The 21772-nt window shown below is 49.7% G+C and overlaps 1 protein-coding gene across 5 annotated transcripts in view; it reads left to right on the top strand.

Moving 5' to 3' along the window:
- Positions 1 to 21772, top strand: part of NDEL1 (nudE neurodevelopment protein 1 like 1) — a 54846-nt gene that overhangs the window by 5157 nt on the left and 27917 nt on the right. For 3 of the 5 annotated variants that reach the window (XM_059150563.1, XM_059150560.1, XM_059150561.1), the window contains 3 exons: positions 17947 to 18044; positions 20028 to 20181; positions 21028 to 21176. In XM_059150563.1, coding sequence (XP_059006546.1) covers positions 17959 to 18044; positions 20028 to 20181; positions 21028 to 21176 — 389 coding nt within the window. In that variant the 5' untranslated portion in view covers positions 17947 to 17958. Of the gene's footprint in view, positions 1 to 9919; positions 10101 to 16441; positions 16461 to 17946; positions 18045 to 20027; positions 20182 to 21027; positions 21177 to 21772 lie in introns of those variants that run through there. The other 2 variants (XM_059150562.1, XM_059150564.1) reach the window with 2 other exon arrangements.

Raw genomic sequence — 21772 nt, 5'->3', positions numbered from 1 at the left:
CAGGACCCCATGTAACCTTGTTTCCACTCTGTTAATCTGTTTAGCAATCTCTTTTTTGGGGGAGGGGAAAGGACAAAAGTCACACTTTAATCCTTTTCTGGTTAAATTGTTACTAATGCAAAAACAGACTCTCAGAAATGTTCTAGCACTTTCTGTCTTTCTTTTCCCCCTCTGTGGTTTGGAGGAAGATGGAGAAAGGTCATTCGGGGGTTCTCCCTAGATTCCTCCATGGCTTTTAACCTTGGGTGGAAAGGGTGGAGGGCCAGAGCACCAGGGTGGAGGGATGTTTGTAAAGAGGAGGAAACAGAAGCGGATCGGGCAGGTGTCCGAAGAAGTTACCCCAGAAATACTAGCTTAAGTGCAAAAATCAGAAAGAATGAACTGTCCCTGAGTCTGCCATTGACTGGGTGTCCTCTGCAGGAGTCCCCACTCAGGGGGATTTCTAAGTTCCCTCGTGTCTTCCAAGGCATTCTGAACACAGACTTTGTCACCCCTGCCTTGTGACCCGGACAAACTGCTTGACTTCTCTGAGACTCATTTTTCTCATCTGTAAAGTGGGGACACGAAGAGCTACTTCATAGTGTTGTCGTGAACGGGTGTTTGGCAAGCACTTACCCGAGCCCTGACCCACACTAAGAATCCAATAAATGAAAGCTATTTTTATTGCGTGCCGATTGTTATGTAAGACGAGGATAATGATAGCATCCCACACCGTGTGCATGGAAAAGGACTCTGCCTTCTCAAAAGTGGTTTTCAAAGCTCAGCCTGCAGCTGGGACAGATGCCAAGGAGAGCCCAGTACAAAGTCACCACTGGCCACTGACCTTCCCTTTTGGCTCATTCTTCCCTGGGGCTTGGATGCTGTCCAGATGCGGGCCAAGTAAACATGAGAGTGTTTAACACAGATAAGTGGGAGGCACGAGTGTGAGTCCGACGGGGGAAGCAATAGGAAACACCACTTTCTAAATATAAAATATCTGTGAGCATAGCACAGGGGACCTGAGCATCAGCTGGTTCGAGTCGCCGGTGCAGGGATGCCGGGAAGAGACACTGACATGCTGTCAAGTTGTGCCCAGTGAGGACGGAGCCGGGGCTGCAGTTTTGCTCTTTGTTGCTGTGCATTTTTGGCCAAATTACCCTCTTCTGTAAAACCAGCAGGCTGGATTCTATTTTTGTCCCCCAAATGCTGGCCTTGGTACTCCCGGAGGCATGCAGAGTGATGTTACCCGGGACAGGCATGGACAGTTGCCATCTTAGTAGTTACGGATTTACTTGATGAAATATTAGGGAAACTAAAACTGGTGGTTCATTCCAGGAGTTCATGGATATGATCGTTTAGGATGAGGCTAATGAAGGATGTAAGTCTATTAAAAAAAAAAAAAAAGCAAACCAATTCAGGGGTGCCTGGGTGGCTTAGGTGGTCGAGCGTCAACTCTTGATCCTGGCTCAGGTCTGGATCTCAAGGTCATGAGTTCGAGCCCCGGCTTGGGCTCCACACTGGGCGTGGAGCCTGCTTCAGAAAAAGGGAGGGAGTCAATTTAAAGAAAAGCTCAAAGATGATAAGGAGAAGTGGCAAATATTGTGACGAGGGTAGAATGAGCACATCAGATATCGTAGGCAGAATGATAAGCCCTGGAAGATGTCCACACCGTAACCCCCAGAGCTGTGAGCATGTCCTCTTACGTGGCAAAAATGGCTTTGCAGAGGTGGATCAGGCTTTTTTTTTTTTTTTTTTTTTTAATTTATTTGACAGAGATCACAAGTAGGCAGAGAGAGAGAGGGAAGCAAGCAGCCTCCCTGCTGAGCAGAGAGCCCTATGTGGGGCTCGATCCCAGGACCTGGGATCACGACCTGAGCCAAAGGCAGAGGCTTTAACCCACTGAGCCACCCAGGCACCCGTGGTTAAGGCTTTTGAAATGGGAAGATTATTCTGGGATAGCAGGGTGGGCTTCATGTATGGAAAGGGTCCTCCTGAGAGGAAGGCGGGGGTCAAAGTTAGACCGAGCAATCTGACACCAGAAGGCCTGGTGGACAGAGGCGGCTGTGAGCTAGGAGCCCCTGGAAGGGGCAAGGAGCCTCCTGCAGGAACCAGCCCTGCCAACACCTTGGTTGGGTTCCTATGAGTCTCATTTCGGACACCTGACCTCTAGAACCTGAGGAGGATACCGTGGTGTTGTTTTAAGCCACTCAGGATGTGGTGATGTGCTACAGCGGCCCCAGCAGACGAACACGCGGCCTTTTAGATGCCCTTGGAAGTGGTCCATTCTGCAAGTTCAGGGCCTCCTCAGGACAGAGCAAAGCAAGCTCTGCCAGGGTAAGACGGTCCTCCATCATCCGCCCTCACCAACCCACTGAGGAGGGGCCTGACCTTCCCATGACTGTAGGGCAAGCTGGCCTCAGAGAGGCAGGGACCTCAGCTCTCCTCGAAAGGGTGCTCGGCACCCAGAGGGCAGGACCAGTCCAGACTCACAGGAGCTGCTAACAAGCTGCTCTTTTTACAGAGGAAGAAAAGGAGATGCAGAGAGGGGAAGTGATGGGCAAAATCGCCTGTTGATGGGGCCCAATGTGGCCAGGAAGAAATTCCTAAGGCGGTGGGAGGGAAGGGCTCCCCGGGGCTGAGGCTGACTGCGCCCTCACACCAGGGTGGGGAGCCCTGAGAAGGGGCGTAGCTCCGGCTGGGGGGGGAGGGTGGGTCTTGCCTCCCTTTGATCACCTCATCAGTGTGTCTGGGCCTCCTGCTCTCACAGGGCTGCCTTTAATATCTTTCTATCATGGTCTTCACAACTGTGCTGCCAACACAGGACTTTTGGAAAATTGTTGACACAGCAACAGGCTTGGAGAAAGGGCTTTCCTGCTCCCCTTCCCCTCACTCCTCCCTGGTGTTCTACCACTGGCACTTAAATCGATGCCTGCTCCCCTCCAAAGGGACACGTATTTCCTTTGTATGGAAGGGGCATTTCTACTGTGATTGACATGCCCCCTGGGCTGTTTTTCGTTTCTGCACTTTAGCCTTTTACGAGTCAAAATTGGCCTCCATACATTGGAACATACAGTCCTAGAAAAAGCCCGATCCGATTTCGAGCAGAAATTGTTTCTCATGCACAGCCCACAAACCCCTCCTCTGTCATTTTCCAAGTGGACATTGGGACCCATGCTGTATTTATGTAGGAATTGACAAAGGCTTGTGGGCAATTTCCTCCAAGATCCCGCGGACTCGGGCTAGGTTGTAAGCCCCTGTTAGGTTATGATTATAAACGGTCAGGGTACGGCGCCCCTTCCTGAATCCATGGTCTCCACATGTGTGACACCCCCCCCCCCACCATCCCGCCGAAAAGCAATCCCCATTTTCCAGGTTAGCTATAGTTGACGTCCAAGGTAGTGACACCCAGCCTCCTACCCCCACCTTCTTGCTGTTCTCTTTGGAACGCTTTTGATTAGGAGCGAGCTGACGATGACATGTGTGTTAGTCACCTTGTAATTTTAAAATTTGTCAGCAGCTGCTGATTGCTCATTCTGTTTCATTGGAGAGGTCTTTACTGGAGTTTGAATGATAAAAATGATTTGATGAAAGGAAAGAAAAAGAGGGGCACCGGGTGGCTCAGAGGGTTAAGCCTCCGACTCTTGATTGGCTTGGGTTGTGATCTCGGTGTCATGAGATCGAGACCATGCTCAGCAAGGGGTCTGCGTGAGCTCTGTCTCCCTCTCCCTCTGCCCCTCCTGCCGCTGGTGCTTGCGCTCTCTTTCAAATAAATAAATAAAATCTTTAAAAAATATTTTAAAAAGAGAAAGGAGCATCTGAGAGCCAGGGAAATATCTCAGAACTTAACAAACATTCAACACAAGGCATTTGTTCATGCTCCATGTCCGGTGTTGCCCTCCGTGCCCCCCAAAATACAAAATATTGAAATGTCTTGGCCTCTTTGTTTCTTCTCAGTACTTAACACTACTGGACAGGCTAATGTTTCCTTCTTTCTGTTTCTTCTCTGTGAGCTCATGTCATTAACTGCTCTGTTCCTGGAGCCTAGAACAGGGCGGGCACTCACTCTAGGCGATTTGTTGAATGCCTGCATGAATGGTCGTTCAGTCCTGTATGTCTGGTAATAGAAATTTGCCTGAAATTACCCGATACGCCCAGCGCAGCTCGGAAGAAACGCTCCATCTCTTTCCAGCCTTGTCATTTCATCAGAAGGGTTTGGGGGTGAGCAAAACCGGTGTCACCCTGTCTCCGTGAAGGTATGGAGCAGATCTTGCTTTGGTCTGGGGACAGTCACGCTGTTGATGTAGGTATGATGGCAACAGCCCGTGAGGTTGCCAGGTGTTAACCAAGCCAACAATTAATAGTGTGGAGCCTTCCTTTCCTGGGGAGGCGGCTGTCACTCCGGGGCGTGGGTAGTGACACAGGGGCTGGCTGGGAGCCAGGGCTGACAGGGAAGACAGAAGCTTGGGGGAGTGGAGGCTTTGAAGCCAGGAACACCACGAGGCTGCAGATAGTTCCAGAACGGGAGGAAGCCCACAGCTGAGGTGGGTTGCTGGGGAGGAAATTGAGGCAACTCCAAGATTCATGGGAGTGCGGCTGGGTGTCAGTTTCCATTAACAGGGAGTGGGCAAAGGCTGAGCCAAGAGTCTTAAGCCTCAGTTTAGCCCCCAGATAAGGACAAGGTGGGGTCCTTTCCTCCCAGGTATGAGAGCAGCACTCTGACAGGGAGGCCTGTGATGGCTTCAGCTTGACTTGTCCTCGTTCTCGCCTGTGAGCTACACCCGAGTCCTGCCATGGAAGGATCTGGAAGCTGGCAGCGTTCTCAGACAGACACAGCAGGAAGGGAAGGGACAGCAAGGAGGTCTGGACCCTTCTGGGTCATATACCCAGCTCCTGGCTTTCTGTTGACTTACAGACCTCTGGAGTTTGGGGAAGGAGGGGATAGAGAATCTGACAGGAGAGTGGGGTTTAGAAGGCATCGAATAGCTTTGAGCAGTTTGCTGCACTCGGTTTGATCGAGGAGCTGCTGAGCAGGCAACATACACATCGAATGGAGCCCATCATCTCTTTGGGGTGGTGCTGGGTTACCCCTGCTCGGCTGTTCACGGCTGTCTGGCTCAGGGGTCGGGGACCAAGCAGCAGGGGGCATTTTTTAAAATATAATTTTTATTTTCTTATTAACATATAGTGTATTATACTGGGAGTGTTTTGGAATCAGATGCGAACTGGCTACCATTCTTTATCTTAGAAGGGGGGAATTTATCATCTGGTTGGAGGCTGGGCATTTTGTAGACCACACAGCAAGCCCTTTATCCAACTGATTTATCGAACGCCCACTCTATGCCCGGCACTGTGATGGGAAGTAGGATGAGCTTCTCTATGTGAGACACTGGCACGTATTATCATGTTCTTAATTTCACATCTCTCTTGCATTTTACATAGCAGCCTTTATCATAAGAGTCCTGACAATTTTGTGGAGGAAGACAGTCGCTCCCGTGACAAAGCCTGATACTCAGGGAAAACTCTTGCCATATCTTATCCTCTTGCTCTGGGCAGATTCCTTCCTTCCTTCCTTCCTTTCTTTTTTTTTTATTTGAAAGATTTTATTTATTTATTTGACAGAAAGAGATCACAAGTAGGCAGAGAGGCAGGCAGAGAGAGAGAGGAGGAAACAGGCTTTCTGCCAAGCAGAGAGCCCTATGCAGGGCTTGATCCCAGGACCTGGGATCACGACCCGAGCCAAAGTCAGAGGCTTTAACCCACTAAGCCACCCAGGCGCCCCCCCTTCCTTCCTTTCTAAGATTTTATTTATTTAATCGACAGACAGAGAGCACAAGCAGGCCAGGCAGGGAGGGAGAAGCTGGCTCTCCACCGAGCAGGGGCCCAATGTGGGGCTCGATCCCAGGACCCTGGGATCACGACCTGAGCCGAAGGCAGCCACTTAAACCACTGAGCCATCCAGGTGTCTCTCTGGGCAGGTTTCTTCCTAGCATCTATCATGATTGGACAGAAAGACATTTATTTGTCTATTGGCTTATTATCTGTCTTCCCCATTAGAAGATAAGCTCTACGGGGGTGGGGTGCTGTGACTGTGACACACTTGAATCCCCAAGTTCAAGAACGGTGCCTAGAACTTAGCAAGCGCTAAACTCACAACTGGAGAATGAAAGACTTCATTCTCTCTAGAAAACCACTTCTCACCTAAGGTCCCAGAGCATAATTTTATCCCTGCCAAGAATAATTTTTAAATAAAAATTCCTATTTTTATTATAACTATTCTTTTTTATTTATCAAAAAATGTTATTTATTAGAGAGAGAGCACACAAGCAGGGGGAGGGGCAGAAGCAGATCCCCCGCTGAACAGGGAGGCCGACGCGGGGCTCGATCCCAGGACCCTGGGATCATGACCTGAGCCAAAGGCAGAGGCTTTAACCCACTGAGCCACCCAGGTGCCCTTGAAACACGTTTAACTGACTTTTTGCTAAAGATCTGTTGCTGAGGAATAGTGGGACAGTCAATATTATCCCAGTGCTCAGTGAGATTTGGTTCCTTTGTGGGGAGCCCAGACACCTCCAGAACCAAAAGGCCATGTTCAGTAAGTCTCCTGTGAACTATTTGGGGTTATGCTTGAACTCAGAGGAAGGAACACTCATTTGGGGGCATTAGGTATCGGGAAGGCTTCCTGGAGGAGGTAGCATATGAATGAGATTTCCAAAGGCAGAGAGGAAGGTGGGTTGGCCGGGCTCAGGGAGCAGGTGTGGGAGTCAGTAAGAGGCCCAGAGATGAAGGGAACTCTGTGGGGGACACAGTGGAAGGTCTGGCCGGACCCAGATTGGTGAACTGTAGGAAGTAGACTGTGGACATGTGTTGGAGTTGCTTTGGGAGGGCCTCGAATGCTAGGTTTTGTAGTTTGTACGTTATCACCAAGGCAACAACAGGATGCCGAAACCACTTTTGGAGCAAGTGATGCTCTGTACACAGAGGGATTTTGGAAAGGTTATCCTGATGGTGGTGTGGTCTGCTGGGCTGGGACCGGGAGGAAGTGAAGGGAAAGAAGTTCGGAAAGGGCGGGAGAGAGAGATAGGAGACTGTGAACTAGGGAGATCCAGGAGGAAAATGCTGCGAAAATGGAATTGAGAGAGTTTATGATGGGCGGGTCTCTTGGGTTCGGTGACCTTCTAGAGTGAAATGAAAGCTGGGGGGAGATAATTAAGGGTGACTTGAGGAGGCTTTTGTGCCTTAGTAACTAGGGGAATGACAGCATCTTTGTCAGAGACACGAAGTCATTTTGGAAATTTCAACTGGGGTAAAAGGAGGATTTGTTTGGGGTTCACACATGAGAGGTGGTGGGACCCCTGGTGGAGGTATCCAGCAAGACTCTAGTGACCAGCCAGCCTTTGGGAGTCCTTTGGCCAGCCTGGGTACAGGAGATCTATGCCCCTAGAGATGGGCAGAAAATTCCAGTCACAAAAGATGCAAGGCTGAATCAAACCTTTGCTTATCAGGTCTCTGCTTGCCTGTTTCAACAGAGGGTTCCATGGGCCCCACATCCCCTTGGAGTTTTCGAGGCAGGCCTGTGTTCACCGTGTCACCTTCCATGTGTGATGTGGCTGGAGTCTACGTTCTTATTAGCTTGCGCTTACATTAGTGTCCAGACTTCTCGTAAGGCAGCTGGTCAACCCCTACCTCCCAGTGGAGACTGGCCTCTGTTTCCCAAGTCTCTGTGAGTTACTGCCAGGAAAGGTGGGATGCTTATGCCTGCTCTCAGAGACTGTGATATTGACCTGCTTTGGCTAGATCCATTCCTCATGGAAGCAGAGGATGTAGCAACCTCTTTCATCTTTGTTAAATTCCCAAAGCCGATTTTGCAAATTTTGTTTCCCTTAGAGGCTGCTTTCAGGTCTCACTTCCACTTTACTTCCCCAAGATGGGCAGGGGAGTGGGGCAAAGGCTGTTCACTGTTACTTGGGAGAAAGCACAACAGTGCTGAGGAAGGAGATCAGTTGGGGGCTTTGCGATTATTAACAGCCTTGCCAGGCAAAGCCCATTCATTGAGATGGGGCCAACGCATGTAGGGGGAGTGGTGGGGCCTGGAAGATGACGCCAGCATTTTGTGCAGGGCTTGCCCTGCCATTAGGTGACTCAGTGTATTTCCCAGGACTTCAGCCAGGAGGCGGGGACAAGAGTTGCAGACTTTGTTTTTTCCTTTGGGCTGGGACTGCTGGGTCTTGGCAGGAGGTCCACAGGAAGACCTCCCTGCCTAATTACCTCTCTGTGATCTCATCTAACAGAGCACAGCTTCCTGCCAGGGAAGCAGAGCCCCAGATCCGGAAAGAGCTTCTGCAGTGTCCCCCAGGTCACTGGGCTTGGACAAAGATCTGCTTGGGTTAAAATTCCAGCTCCTCAGGGCCTCGGTTTTGTAAAAGTGTATTACTCGAGGTAATAATTGTGGCCTCACAAGCTGCTTGTGAGGACTGAGGGAGGTAATTTATTTAATGCACTTAGCATGGTGCTCTAGCCCCCAAATATTGTTAATATTAATTAAATTAAATAAAATTATTAATAGACACCCTGAGTGAAAGTATAGTAGTGGTGAAGAGCATGGTTTCTGGAATTAAACCATCCAGACTAGCTGGATTTGGATCTTGAGTCCACTTTTTTCTAGTTGATTGACCTTGGGCAACATTATTTTGCTGACTCAGTTTCCTCACTGGTGAAATGGGAATTTTAACAGCACCGATTTCCCAGGGTCCTTTTGTGGATTAAATTATGCAAACCGAGCATTTCTCGTAATTGCCAGTGCCAGTGCCTACAGATGGCACAACAAAAGGGCACTTCTCTTACTGTCATTATCATGATCTTTTCAACCCTCTTTCAGAGTCTAGCTCAAGGTGCCATCCTTCCCGCAAACACCGTTCATCATGTTTCCAATTTTTATTGATTTGGACACCTATTACAATTCATTTTGCATTGTTCCCACATAGGTCTATTTCCTCAAAAACGTGACTGAACTTCCCAACCTCACCTTGCTTTCACCTTGAAGCCTGTCTTTCACATGATTATCGCGTCCAAAAACCCCACAGACCCAATCCCGAGAGCCCTGACATCAGGGGTAATTACACGGCACATTGTGCACTCAAAGTTCCCAGAGCTGTTTTTTGAAAGAGCTCCGTTCTAGCTTCCGCTTCCCAAGCCGTTGCTCAGCCTCATCTCTCCCCTTTCTGAGCTGAGCACCCCTCGGCCCTCTTCCCTCCCAAGTCACCTAGGAGGCCAGGCTTCAGGGGCCCCAGGGCGATACACCCCCAAATAAATGTACGCTCAGATATGCAGAACACGTAAGTGGATGTTACTTGTATTCCTCCCAGCGAATCCATGCATTCCGACCAACAAGTATTTGAGCGCCCACTTAGTGTGCCAGCTCCCGGGTGGGAACGAGAAAGACCTGGGGGGGGGGTCCTGCTCTCCGGGCACTTACAGTCTGCGGGGGAAGACAAGTCCCGGCACACAGTGCCCGCCGGAGGGAGAGCGCAAACAGCACGCAGATCCCCGTGGGAGTGACAAGGGGGACGGGGATACCCCTGTTACTCTGCAGGGTGCTCGGGGGTGTGCTACGGGGTGAGATCAGACCCGAGAGTCACGCTACGAACGGGCGCCCGGACACACGGACACTCGAAGGACCTCGGTGGCTGAAAGACGCGGAGGCCAGAGGGTATCACCCCCAAATCCCCTCCTTGGGGCGTCACTTCCCGTACCCGCTCAGCTGTTTTGGGGGAGCCGCGACGACTGAGGGCGCCTGCGCAGAGGCCGCCGCCAGCCTGACGTCAGCGCGCCGGGCCCGGCCCGCCCCCCTCCCCCCGCGTGACGCCATCCCCGCCGCAGCCACGCCCCGGCCGCGCGCGCGCTCGCGCGCATGCTCCGGGCCCCGCCCCCGTGCGTCACAGAATGGCCTCGGACACCGAGGCGGCCCCTGACGTGTCGGGGAGGAGCCGGGCGCCGAGGTACGCGGAGTGGAGCTCTGGGCTGCGGAGGGGAGCCGAACCCAGTGGCTGGGCGGGCCTGGCCAGGCCAGCGGAGCGGAGACGTCGGTCGAGCGGCGGCGAACATGCGCTTTTGACACATTGAAGGTGAGCGGGCGGTGCGGGGCCGCTCCCGAGGGGGCCGGGCCGGGTGGCGGCGCCGAGGCCTGTCCCCGGGGGAGCCCGCTGCGCCCGCGGGCCGGGTCGGGCCCGGGCTCTGGGGGCGGCCGACCCCGGGCGACTGTTCCAACCGCTCTAACTGCCCCCCCAACCCCTGCCCGCCCCGGTCCGAGGTGTGGCCCAGGGAGGGGGTGGCCGGGCCGCCGGGGCGAGGGGTGCGCGGACGCAGGCCGGGACGTGGCATCGCGGGCCGGGGCGCTGGTGGCCGCGGCGCGCCCAGCCCTCCCCCCCCCCCCCCCCCGAGCGCCCTCGGCGGGCAGGGCTGTCGGCCGGCTCGGATTCCCAGCTCCCGGGGCCTCTCCGCGCTGGGGGCGGCAGCGGCCCACGTCGGGCTTCGGTGGCATCCCCGTGACTCCCCGTCCCTCCTGGAGTTCGCAGAAGTGTCCCCAGACGGGTTCGGGTTGCCTGTCTGCTCGCCTCCCCCCCCCCCCCCCCTTTTTTTTTTGGCTGGTAAGCAACGAAGTCACCTTTTAAGTTTTGCCGAGGCAGTGCGGGTTCCTTCGGTGTTGATAATTACATTCTAATTCGGCAGCGCCTTGACGCATTTCAGAACGCTGCTTGCTGTCTCGGGAGCCTCATCTCCCTGGGTGGTGCCTGATTCTGTTACCTCCACTGGACGGATGGGGAAGTTGAGCCCAGGTGGGGTGGGTGGAAGGAGGAAGTGATCCACGCCGGAGTTTGGATTTTCCCAGTTGGTGAATGGCTTCGTTTGGATCAGAATTTACGGCTCTAGCCTCGACGTTAAGGTGTGTGTGTGTGTGTGTGTGTGTGTGTGTGATTTTTATACCTTATTCAGCTAGAAAGCACAGCAGAAAATTTGGCTTGCCGAAAATACGCCAGAAGCTAGTAGGGAGAAGATGGATTCGAGTATTTTTGAGCAGACGTACTCAGGATAAGAACTGCTAGTGGGGCGGGGGCGGAGGTGGGGGGAATGCCTGGGAGGCTCAGACAGTTGGCTCAGGTCGTGATGACAGAGTCCTGGAATCGAATCCTGCATTGGGCTTCCTGCTCATCGGAGACTCTTTCTCCCTTTCCCTCTGCCACTCCCCCTGCTTGTGCTCTCTCTCTCAAATAAATATCTAGAACAAAAAAACAAAAAACTGATACTGGGTCGTTAAGAAAATCATTCTCTGTCTTGAAAGGTTCATGGGTCGCTGGCTAATTATTCTGTCTGATGAACTGTGTTGCTCTTAATCCACTTCTGAAATAGGGTAATGGCTTTGCTAAATCGTGCAGCACTAAGTCATGGGTTGAAGAGAAGTAAAGGGGAGAGGAGGAAGATAGCTCTTCTGAATTTTTTTTCCTAAGATTTTATTTATTTATTTGGCAGAGACCCCAAGTAGGCAGAGAGGCAGGTAGAGAGAGAGGGGGAAGCAGGTTCTCTGCTGAGCAGAGAGCCTGATGCGGGGCTCTCCTGAGACCCTGGGATCGTGACCTGAGCTGAAGGCAGAGGCTTTAACCCACTGAGCCACCCACGTGCCCCGGGAGATTGTATTTATGATCAGCTTTGAAAAGGAAAGAATTCTGTAAATGTCACCTTTGGGAGAAGTAGATTTTGTTCAAAGGCACATATCACCTACAGTGAGTTCCAGAAGAACTCTCTCAGTCTCATTAGTCGATACTACAACTTCTAATAGGATGGCAATATCATAGGGGATGGATATATATATTTTTTTACCATTGCACAAAATGTAGCTTCTGGGTAAGTGTAGCATTTTGCACAGGCTATTTTACACCCAAATGAGTTGATTTGTCAGTTGCTGACCATCTGAAGGTCACATACAGTGTGATAATGCCGCTACTTTTGAGATCCATCCTCCCATCTGTATGAGACACAGGATGGAGGGAATGTTTGGGTAGCAGGGGAGAGTACATAATTATCTGCTTTTATTTCAGCCTCATAAGATTATCGATGTATCATTAAAGCTTTTTAAAGAAAATTTTGAGCAGTGAATTTTTCCATATTGGCTAACTTTCTGTAGCCTTAGTATCTCCAGTTACATAGTTTCAAATAACGCAGTGAACACATCCTCCCACTGTAACCCGAAGCAAACTGAACAGACTGTCTTTATAGGCTGGAGAAGGTCTTTTGAATATCTGCAGCGGTGGCAAATTTTGGTCATTTGCAAAAATTCTGATTTTTGGGAAGGGTATTCCTTTTTTTTTTTTTTAAAGATTTTATTTATTTATTTGAGAGAGAGACAGTGAGAGAGAACATGAGCGAGGAGAAGGTCAGAGGGAGAAGCAGACTCCTCATGGAGCTGGGAGCCCAATGTGGGACTCGATCCCGGGACTCCAGGATCATGACCTGAGCCGAAGGCAGTCGTCCAACCAGCTGAGCCACCCAGGCGCCCAAGGGTATTCCTTTTTAATTATTATTTTAAGATTATTTATTTGACACAGAGAGATCACAAGCAGGCAGAGGGAGGGGAAAGCAGGCTTCTTGCTGAGCAGGGAGCCCGATGCAGGGCTCCATCCCAGGACCCTAGGATCATGACCTGGGTGGAAGGCAGAGCTTTAACCCATGGAACCACCCAGGCACCTGTGGAAAGGATATTTCTGATGAATAAAATCAGAGTGATAAAGTGGGATAAAGCAGTCAGGAAGCAGTAAGAATGAGGTGTGACTACAAAGAAATAACTTTTTTTTTTCCTGTTTTTAATTTTGTTCTTCAGGGCTGTTCCGAAAGAGGTTTTAAAAAGTGTTTTCAGGAATGGTGGTATCACAGGACTATGTGCAGTCCTATTTAAGAGATTCACTGCTGAACTATTTTTTTTTCACAATTTAATGGAATTTATGCTGCATACACTATGTGCCAGGCTCTGTACTAAGTACTTTACAAATACTTATTCCCCTAATCTTTTCCCTAATCTTCATAACAGCCCTATTATTATCCTCATTGGGCAGGTGAGGAAGAGGGGGGCACAGAGTGGTTGAGTAACCTGCCCAAGGTCATCCAGCTAGTGAATAGAGGAGTCTAGCTCCAGGGTCTGGGCTCTCCACTGCTGTGCTGTATTGCTTCTACCCCTTGTTTCTAGGCTGAATGTCTTTAATTGGTTTCTTCTGGAAAAGATGGTCATTTTAGTAAAAGGTTTCAGTTGTAAATTGTACTGTTTATGGGACCAATAAACAGGTTGTAAAAGTAGCCTGTTAATTGGAGAAATTGGCGACAACATTCGGTTTACATAAGATTCAGCAAGAAAATAGGAGATGCACGTGTGAAATAAAAACACACATTAAAGTGGTTTTGCTGCTGTTACTTGGCACCGAACTAAGGAGTTGGATAGGCAGGACACAAGAAATGGAGTTAGATACTGAAAAAGCTTCGCAGGAAACTCTGTTTATAACCCAAGTCATCAGGGAATGCCTATGGCAATGTTGATGATTGTGTTAAGAATGTGGCCCCATTTAAGCAACAAAAATCAGGAATAAATGGATACTTTATAGGACACCCAGAAGTGTAAACAGATAGATTCCGTGGGGAACACAACTTAGAGTGGCCTCACTCAGAAAAGTTTCACATTGGGCATGTGAATGATAAGCTGGAGGCAGTCCTGCTACAGATAGTTTGTTTGTAGAAGGATTGGCTCCATGTTAAATCCATTCAAATAAATATTAGGTGCAAGGACGGCATCTGATAGTCATTACGAACTTCCGTAAGGACTCTGGGCCATGGACCACACGACCCCCCACAAGCAGTTGCTGCCTACTAACAGGAAGAGTCCTGAAAACTTCAAAAGTACCCTACCTGTGAAGAAAATGTTGAAATACCGAAGAGGCACCAGTCACCCAATTCCAGAAAGGCATACATGTCACCTAGACAAGGTGCAAAGCATGACAGCGACATCCCTGTGGGACCAAGATGGCTGCCAGGTGACTGTAAGCTACAAAGTAATATATAATCAGCAAATTAAGATTTCATTTTTAAGTAATCTCTATCCCTAACAGGGGCTTGAACTCAACACCCTGAGATCGACAATCACACAGCCTCCTGACTGAGCCAGCCAGGTGTCCCCCTTGTGCTTTCATCACAAGCTCACATGGATCCCGCTTCCCAGGCTGCCCGTGACACGGGACTCCTCGTTTCCCCCGGAGCCACCCATGTAGCTGAGCGGGGGCCGGGCTTCATCTGGGGCCTTCTCTTCCTCCCGGTCCTGAGTCGGAGCCGCTGTTCCTTGCACCTGGTGCTGCCTGGGCGTGGTTTTCTCTGCCTTCTGTAACTATCTCAGGAAGTGTGTGGGAGGTCATCCTCCTGAGTTCTTGCAGGAGAAAAAAATTCTCTCATTGTCTGGATTACCTGTTTCCGCTCAGTTCAGTAGCTCCTAGGATTTTCTTGTGTTCCTGGGTCTTCTCATTTGTCTGGTGCTTCTTGGTTGTCCATTTCTATTAGAGACCGAAGGGCTGGACAGTGATTATTTTAGATAGCAAGTGTGTGGCTGTGGCTCCCAGGCTCTGCCCAGCGAGTCCCCTCTAGCCCTGTTCTTTGGAGCAGAGCCTGTTTGGAGCTTGTACGAGGCTGTGGATGTGGCCTGGTGTGCGTCAGACTGGCCATGTCTAGCAGGCAATGGTGGGTCTTACAGGCCTGATGGAGTATGTGGTGGTGCCCCGTGAGGCAGAAATAAAGTGCTCACAAGTGTTTTTTTGCTTCCACTATTCCCGAAATAGGAATTTAGGTTTTCATAAAGGAAAGCAGTACTTTAGAAAGTAGAGAGGGACTAAGGAGAGGAAGGGTATAAGTCATTTCAAACATTTGTTGAATTTCTCCCATGTTCCATGTAATAAATCACTGGTTCTGCCCTCAAGGAGAGATTTCCCTTTCATTAAAAAAATATATATTTCTTATTTGAGGGAAAGTAAGTAGCACCGAACTTTGCTTCTTGCGTGCCTAAAAAAATATATATATATTTCTTATTTGAGGGAAAGTAAGTAGTACCGAACTTTGCTTCTTGCGTGCCTATGATCTTCGTAACATTTTACAAAGCCATAATTTATTGGAGTGTGTATCAGCATCTGAGTATCATCGATGAACTGCTCATCGATACATGGTTGCCAGTGTTTGATATGTGGTTGCCAGTGTTGGAAGGATGAGTGGAGGACCTGTACCCATGAGGTTCTTCAGGGCTGGATTCATAGATTTCAGATAGATTTCAATTTTGGGAAAGACCTTACAGAGAGCATTCAAGGGACACACTGATTGTTCCCTCACCTTGAGGTGCCGCTTCGTGCACTGATTGTGTCTTGATCTGGATTGTTAATATGCAGTCTGCCCCTTCCTTCCACGAAATGGGAGGTAGGAGTCCTCAAGAGTTGTTGAAACCATGGGGTGATACCTTCAGGGTTTTGGATATTTTTTTGAAGTACAAATACTTCTGTTCTTCACTAACCCCTTACTACAAACTGTGGCTATAAATGAGATCACTCCTACAGCCGGGGACATGGAGTGCGAATGGGGATCTCTGATGAAGGGGTAGGATTGTAAAAATGATCCGTAATATTTAGTAGTCACTGTGCAGACTTGAAGAGACTTGTCATCTGCTCCAGACTCTCATGAGAGGAGAAAACGGAGACCTTGAGGGGTCAAGCGGACGGCTTAAGGAATTGAATGGCAGGATCGGAACCCGAGAGTCCAGTCCGGGCAGGCCTCCCCCTCCGTGAGGTTTCCATTTTCATGTGCTGTGGGTCCTGAGCTCATGTCCCAAGAGTGGAGTGGTCCAGCCAGGGGGGTGCCAGTGGAGGGCTGACGGCGCTGGAGGAGGCCCGCCTGGGGTGCCAGGTACTCCTCCAGTACCTCACCTGACACGTAGCAGTAGATGAGTAAATGCTCGGAAGTACTCGTACTTCTCTGTGCCAGGTGTTCTGCCTGGTGCCATGAGGTGCACAAAGCATGGTCAAGAACCCATCTCTCTCTTTTCTTTCTTCCTTTTTTTTTTAAAAACTTTTTATTTATTTATTTATTTATTTTTTAAGATTTCATTTATTTGACAGACAGAAATGACAAGTAGGCAGAGAGGCAGGCAGAGAGAGAGGGGGAAGCAGGCTCCCCACTGAGCAGAGAGCCCGATGCGGGGCTTGATCCCAGGACCCTGAGATCATGACCTGAGCCAAAGACTAAGGCTTAACCCACTGAGCCACCCGGGCACCCCAAGAATCCATCTCTTTTCAGAGAACTCAGACGGCTTGGTAATTTCGAGTAATTGGAAGATCGGCCAAGATGCCGAAAGTCAGAGAAGGTGGTGTGGTCCGGAAAGATGTGGCTGCAACAGAACACGCCGGTCAGCCTCCAGCTAAGTGTGTTGAGTTACGCGTTTATATCACTCAGCGAGACATCACTCTCGTACCTCTTGGCACACTCACCCTGAAGCGAGAGTTTCTGGTCTGTGACTTCTTGCTCAGCCTGTATGAGTAGCTTGTGCTGTGTGAACTCTGGGTTTCTCTTAATTTACTTTTAAAGCCGCTCGTTAGTTCTTGCTGCCGAGTGTGCATTAGGTGGATTTAATTTTGGTTTCGTTTAGCTGATGTCACTGAACATCTATTGTGCAGACCCGGCCCTTGGTCGAAATAAGAATGATACACAGCCTGACGGGGACACAGGTTTCAGCAAGTGCTTTACCATGTGTTAAGTCTCGCCAGGAAAGCAAGTGTGGGGTATGCTGTAAACAAGAGCGTGGCAGATTTCAGTGCTGTCTGAGGGTAAGAAAGGCTTTCTGGAAAAGATGACAGCTAGGTTTTCAAGGACACATAGGAGCTTTCCAAATGCACTAGGAAGGGAGAGCCCTTCCAGGCGGAGGAAACAGCCAGACCTGAAACAGAATGTCATGTTCAGACCGTTTTGATCAGTGTTGCTGGAATACAAAGTGGGATGTGTGGGAAGGGGGTTGTAGGAGGGAGGGCAGGCATTTTGCTCCAGGTATGAATGTAGAGTGAGCCCAGTGTCCGTGGCAGTTCATTTTCTGGCCAGCCAGTTGGGGTTTTTAGGCGGTCAGTCCAAATGTGACGTCACAGATACTCCACACCCCCCCCCACACACCCCCCATGCTTTGGGAGAGCAACCAAGATGAGAGAGCGTTAAAGTTGGGGATGAGTGAGCTCATGGAGGAAGCTTTGGACTTCAGATAATTAAGTTTTTAGAACTGTAATAATAGTGAATTACTGAGAATGTGGTCCCTGACTTGCTAGTGCATCACCAGGTGCAGGCTCTGCTAGGTCTCCTGAAGCGGTTGTGTGGCAGGGAGGGACGTGCAGGGGGAGCGTCACCTCGGACAGTGACCTTGTTTCTGTCATCTGATTCCTGAAAGACCGGCTGCTGGGGCCCGGGGTACAGGATGGTCCTGTGGGGCCAGTTCACTGGGAGCTGGTGCCTTTACCCAGAGTGTCCCACGTTCCTTTCCACCCGACCACACTGCGGATCTCCTGTCCTGATGTCGTCCGTGGGCCTGGTGGGCCCTGAGGTTGGGGCAGTAAAGTGATTTATGTGTCTGACTTAGAGTCGTTATTCGCTCTCAGAACCTGTCGTGTTTACTTCCCTCCAGAATGCTGATTTAATGTCCCAGATTTTAGACTTTTAGATTCCTGTGTTCTCTCTTTGGAAATTTTTTCTTACTTTGTAGGATTTCATTTTTAACAGCCGTCATTTATTGACTGGTTGATTGTAAGCTCTCTGTGCAGTGCAGGGCTTGACATGCCCCGGAGGTCAAGAGCTGCTGCCTCTGCCGCCCGAGAGCCAGGTGCCCCTGTTCTCTGTTTAATGTCAAAGGTTGTCTTTAATATTTCACAGGCTTTCTTGATCATGGATGGTGAAGATATACCAGATTTTTCAAGTTTAAAGGAGGAAACTGCTTACTGGAAGGAACTTTCCTTGAAGTATAAACAAAGGTAATATTGGAAAGCATCCTGAAAATAGGGGAGGGCATTTAGAATATGCCATTTCTAGCCAATGGATTTCATTTATTTATTTATTTATTTAAGCATAAAGCTGAATTTAGAGTTTCAGATTTAGTTTTGGGATTCTGGAAATAGTCATAGCATTGCTGTATTTAAATAGTATGAAAATGCCATAAATCTTTATTACTCAAATTATTGTTATTATTTTAAGAAATATTTTATTTATTTATCTGGCAGATGGAGATCACAAGTAGGCAGTGAGGCAGGTACAGAGAGAGAGAGAGGAGGAAGCAGACCCCCTGCCGAGCAGAGAGCCTGATGCAGGACTCTATCCCAGGACCCTGAGATCATAACCTGAACCGAAGGCAGAGGCTTTAACCCACTGAGCCAGCCAGGCGCCCCTATTACTCAAATTATTAAAACAATAAGAAAACTTCACGTTTGTGATTTCTTTTGGTTGTTAACCTCCTTTTGTGCTTACTGCGTTTGGCCATTCTGGGCCTGCTGTGTCTGCCCTGATTCCGCCGCCTTGTGTGGTCTTTGGAGATGCCACTGGGCTGGGTGGGGCATGCACGGCAGAGTCTAATTCTCTCTAGGCAAGCATTGTCAGTGTCGGGAGCCAGCAGAGCTGGGAAGGGGGCGAGAAGAGTTTCAGGGGTATGGAATATTTTATAAAGTCTCACTTTTTTTTTTTTCTTTTTCAAAGATTTTATTTATTTATTTGACAGAGAGATCACAACTAGGCAGGGAGGCAGGCAGAGAGAGAGGAGGAAGCAGGCTCCCTGCTGAGCAGATATCCCGATGCAGGACTCGATCCTAGGACCCTGGGATCATGACCCGAGCCGAAGGCAGCGGCTTAACCCACTGAGCCACCCAGGCGCCCCAAAGTCTCACTTATTTTAATTAGTTGGGAAAGCTTTACATAATGACCTTTGAGCACCAACATTTGTCTTAGATTTCTTTTTAAAACATCCTCTAACATACACACAAGTTTTCCTGCTTTTGTTTACAGAGCTTGTTATCAAACTTTTTACCACTGGTTCATTGTTATTGTTGAAGGCTGTTCCTGTATTGTGCCCATGGATCTAGAAGGCTCTGACTGCGGCAGGAGTTCTTAATCTTTTTTATGCCATAGGTACCTTAATAGGCTGGGGAACCTGTGGACCCCTTCTCAGAATAACACTTTCAAATGGATAAAATTAAATCATAGAGGGGCTCCTGGGCGGCTCAGTCAGTTAAGTGTCCCACTCTTGGTTTCTGCTCTGGTCCTGATCCGGTCATGGGAGTGAGCCCCGCGTTGGGCTCCGTGCTCAGCGGGGAGTCTGCCTGGGACTCTCTCCCTTCCTCTCTCTGCTCCTCCCCTCCCCACTGTGGGCACTCTTTCTCTTTCTCTCTCTCTCTCTCAAATAGAGAAAAATCTTAAAAAAAAAAAATTACAAAGGAGAACAACTGTATTGGAAAACATTACCTAAATATTAAACTACTTTGTGGTGTAGTGTATGTGCTGCTTTATTTATACCTTAAATAAGAAGTATCTAGTTGTGAGTATATAAAATGTAAGTCCTCTGGACCTTTAAAACATTTAAAAAATTTTTTAAATTTTCTAAAAAGCTTTTATTTATTTGAGAGAGAACCCAAGAGAATGAGCAGGAGCTAGGCAGAAGGAACGGGACCAGCAGACCACCTGGCAGAGCAGGGAGCCCAGTGTGGGGCTTGGTTCCAGGACCGTGACCTGAGCTGAAAGCAGACACTTAACCAACTGAGGTCCCCAGGGGCCCTCTTTTGGGCCTTTTAACTCACTTTCACTGAACCCCCGAATGCAGAGTCAGAACTGCAGAACAGGTTGTCCTTACTGTGTAGTGTAGTTTACGGTGGTGCCAGCGCCCAGGTCGCATTCTTGAACTGGCGGTGATCATCTTTGGGCTGACTCTGCTTCCTGCTCTGACTCCTCGTTCCCATGTGGTCTCTGATCAGCTTCCAGGAGGCTCGGGATGAGCTAGTGGAATTCCAGGAGGGGAGCAGGGAGCTGGAAGCAGAGCTGGAGGCACAGTTAGTACAGGCCGAGCAGAGGAACAGAGACCTGCAAGCTGACAACCAAAGACTGAAGTACGAAGTCGAAGCATTGAAGGTAACCGCAGCAGGTAGCTGGGGTCCTGCGGGCTCCTTGCAGCAACCCGGGAAATAGAGCTCTTTTTTCGGTAGAGCCTCCGAGCGGCCGGTGGCAGGAAAGTAGCGAAGGCTCAAAGTCAAGTTTTGAAATAAACTTTTCCTTTCCGGGGACCAAAGACAGGTGGCTTGGCATTGAGGCGTTCACTTAGAAGCTCTGTAGCTGTTCGTTTGTTCGCTACATTGCTGCTGTAGTATCGTAATTCCCATCGTTTTCAGAAGTGGCCCAACATGACAGATGGCCTCATTCCAGGTCGCTTTAAAATTGTATTTGTATGAATTACACGTTTGTTTCATTATTGTTCATAGTCTCTCTAGTTTTGAAGTTCAGTTGGGGTTAAAAAAAATTCCTTTTAGAAAAGGGATTTCCACGAGGGAAAAAAATCAGCCCCGTTTGCTGCTGTTCAGCACCGGCCTTTGCCCAGCGCTTGAGCTGTCTCTGTGCCCGGGGGGAGCGCGGTCTGGGGGAAGGTAGGGAGCTCGGAGCCGTAGTTAGCTTGCGGGGTTCTGAGGGCAGCAGTCTCATGGTTGTACGTCTTTTCAGACATTGTTATTCGATTTCTTTCTGACAGGAGAGTTGTTGACTCTCGAGATTTATGTGTTAAGATACTTTGAATGTGGGTTTTTGGATTTTTTTTTTTTTTTTTTTTAGTTTTAAATGTTTTAAGGAGGAGAGTGCTACTTCTCCCATCAGCTCAGAGTGGGGGTGAGTTGCTTGGGTCTCCCCCACGTCCGTGTCTTGGGTTACTTCTTTGCTAAGGAGAGCTGTGTTAGTGACACCCTCACCTTCCTGTGCCCGCACGTCCAGGAGAAGCTAGAGCACCAGTACGCGCAGAGCTACAAGCAGGTGTCGGTGCTGGAGGATGACCTGAGTCAGACCCGGGCCATAAAGGAGCAGCTGCACAAGTACGTGCGAGAGCTGGAACAGGCCAACGACGACCTGGAGCGTGCCAAGCGGTGAGTGGGGCCGGGCGTCCGGCTGGCGGCTGCGAGGCAGGTCTGGCTCTCTGCGCTTGGCCTGTCCCCTGGGTCTTGGTTCCACAACATCGCCCTTCGCGGTTTCACGCCCCATCACGTCAGCACTCACCGCAAATCCTCATGTCCCCAGATCGGATCCTTTGAGGGCTTTCTCCCACTGTCCCCTCCCACCCCGTCGTTCCTGTTGGTTTTCCTCTGAAGCCTGTGTCCTCTGTTCCTCTGTCTTTCCCTCCATGTTCTCAGTCTTCCCACGCTTGTCATCAGCCCTGCGTCTGCTACCTGAAGTCTGTAGTTTCTTCCTTGCCCATCTGTCTGTCCATCCCTACTCCTCTCCCTTCTCTTGGCCTTTCACACCAGCACATGGGTTTTTTGTGGGTGCTGCTTCCCTCACGGTCATGTGGCGTGGCCGGAGCGGCTCCCCTGGGGTTGGAATTCGTAGTTTCTTAACCATCCAAACTGAGTTCCTTTCACTGTACGGTTATTGATATGTGGGTGACTCTTCAGTGCCTGGCCTGGTGCTAGAGGGGAGGCTGCCTTGGGTGTGACAGGTGGGGATGTTTCTCATGACAACTGCT

This window comes from Mustela lutreola, chromosome 15 (genome assembly GCF_030435805.1).
Source record: "Mustela lutreola isolate mMusLut2 chromosome 15, mMusLut2.pri, whole genome shotgun sequence".
Classification (NCBI taxonomy): domain Eukaryota; kingdom Metazoa; phylum Chordata; class Mammalia; order Carnivora; family Mustelidae; genus Mustela; species Mustela lutreola.
The sequence above is the reverse complement of the archived record's forward strand: the minus strand, read 5'-3'. Positions and strand labels throughout refer to the sequence as shown.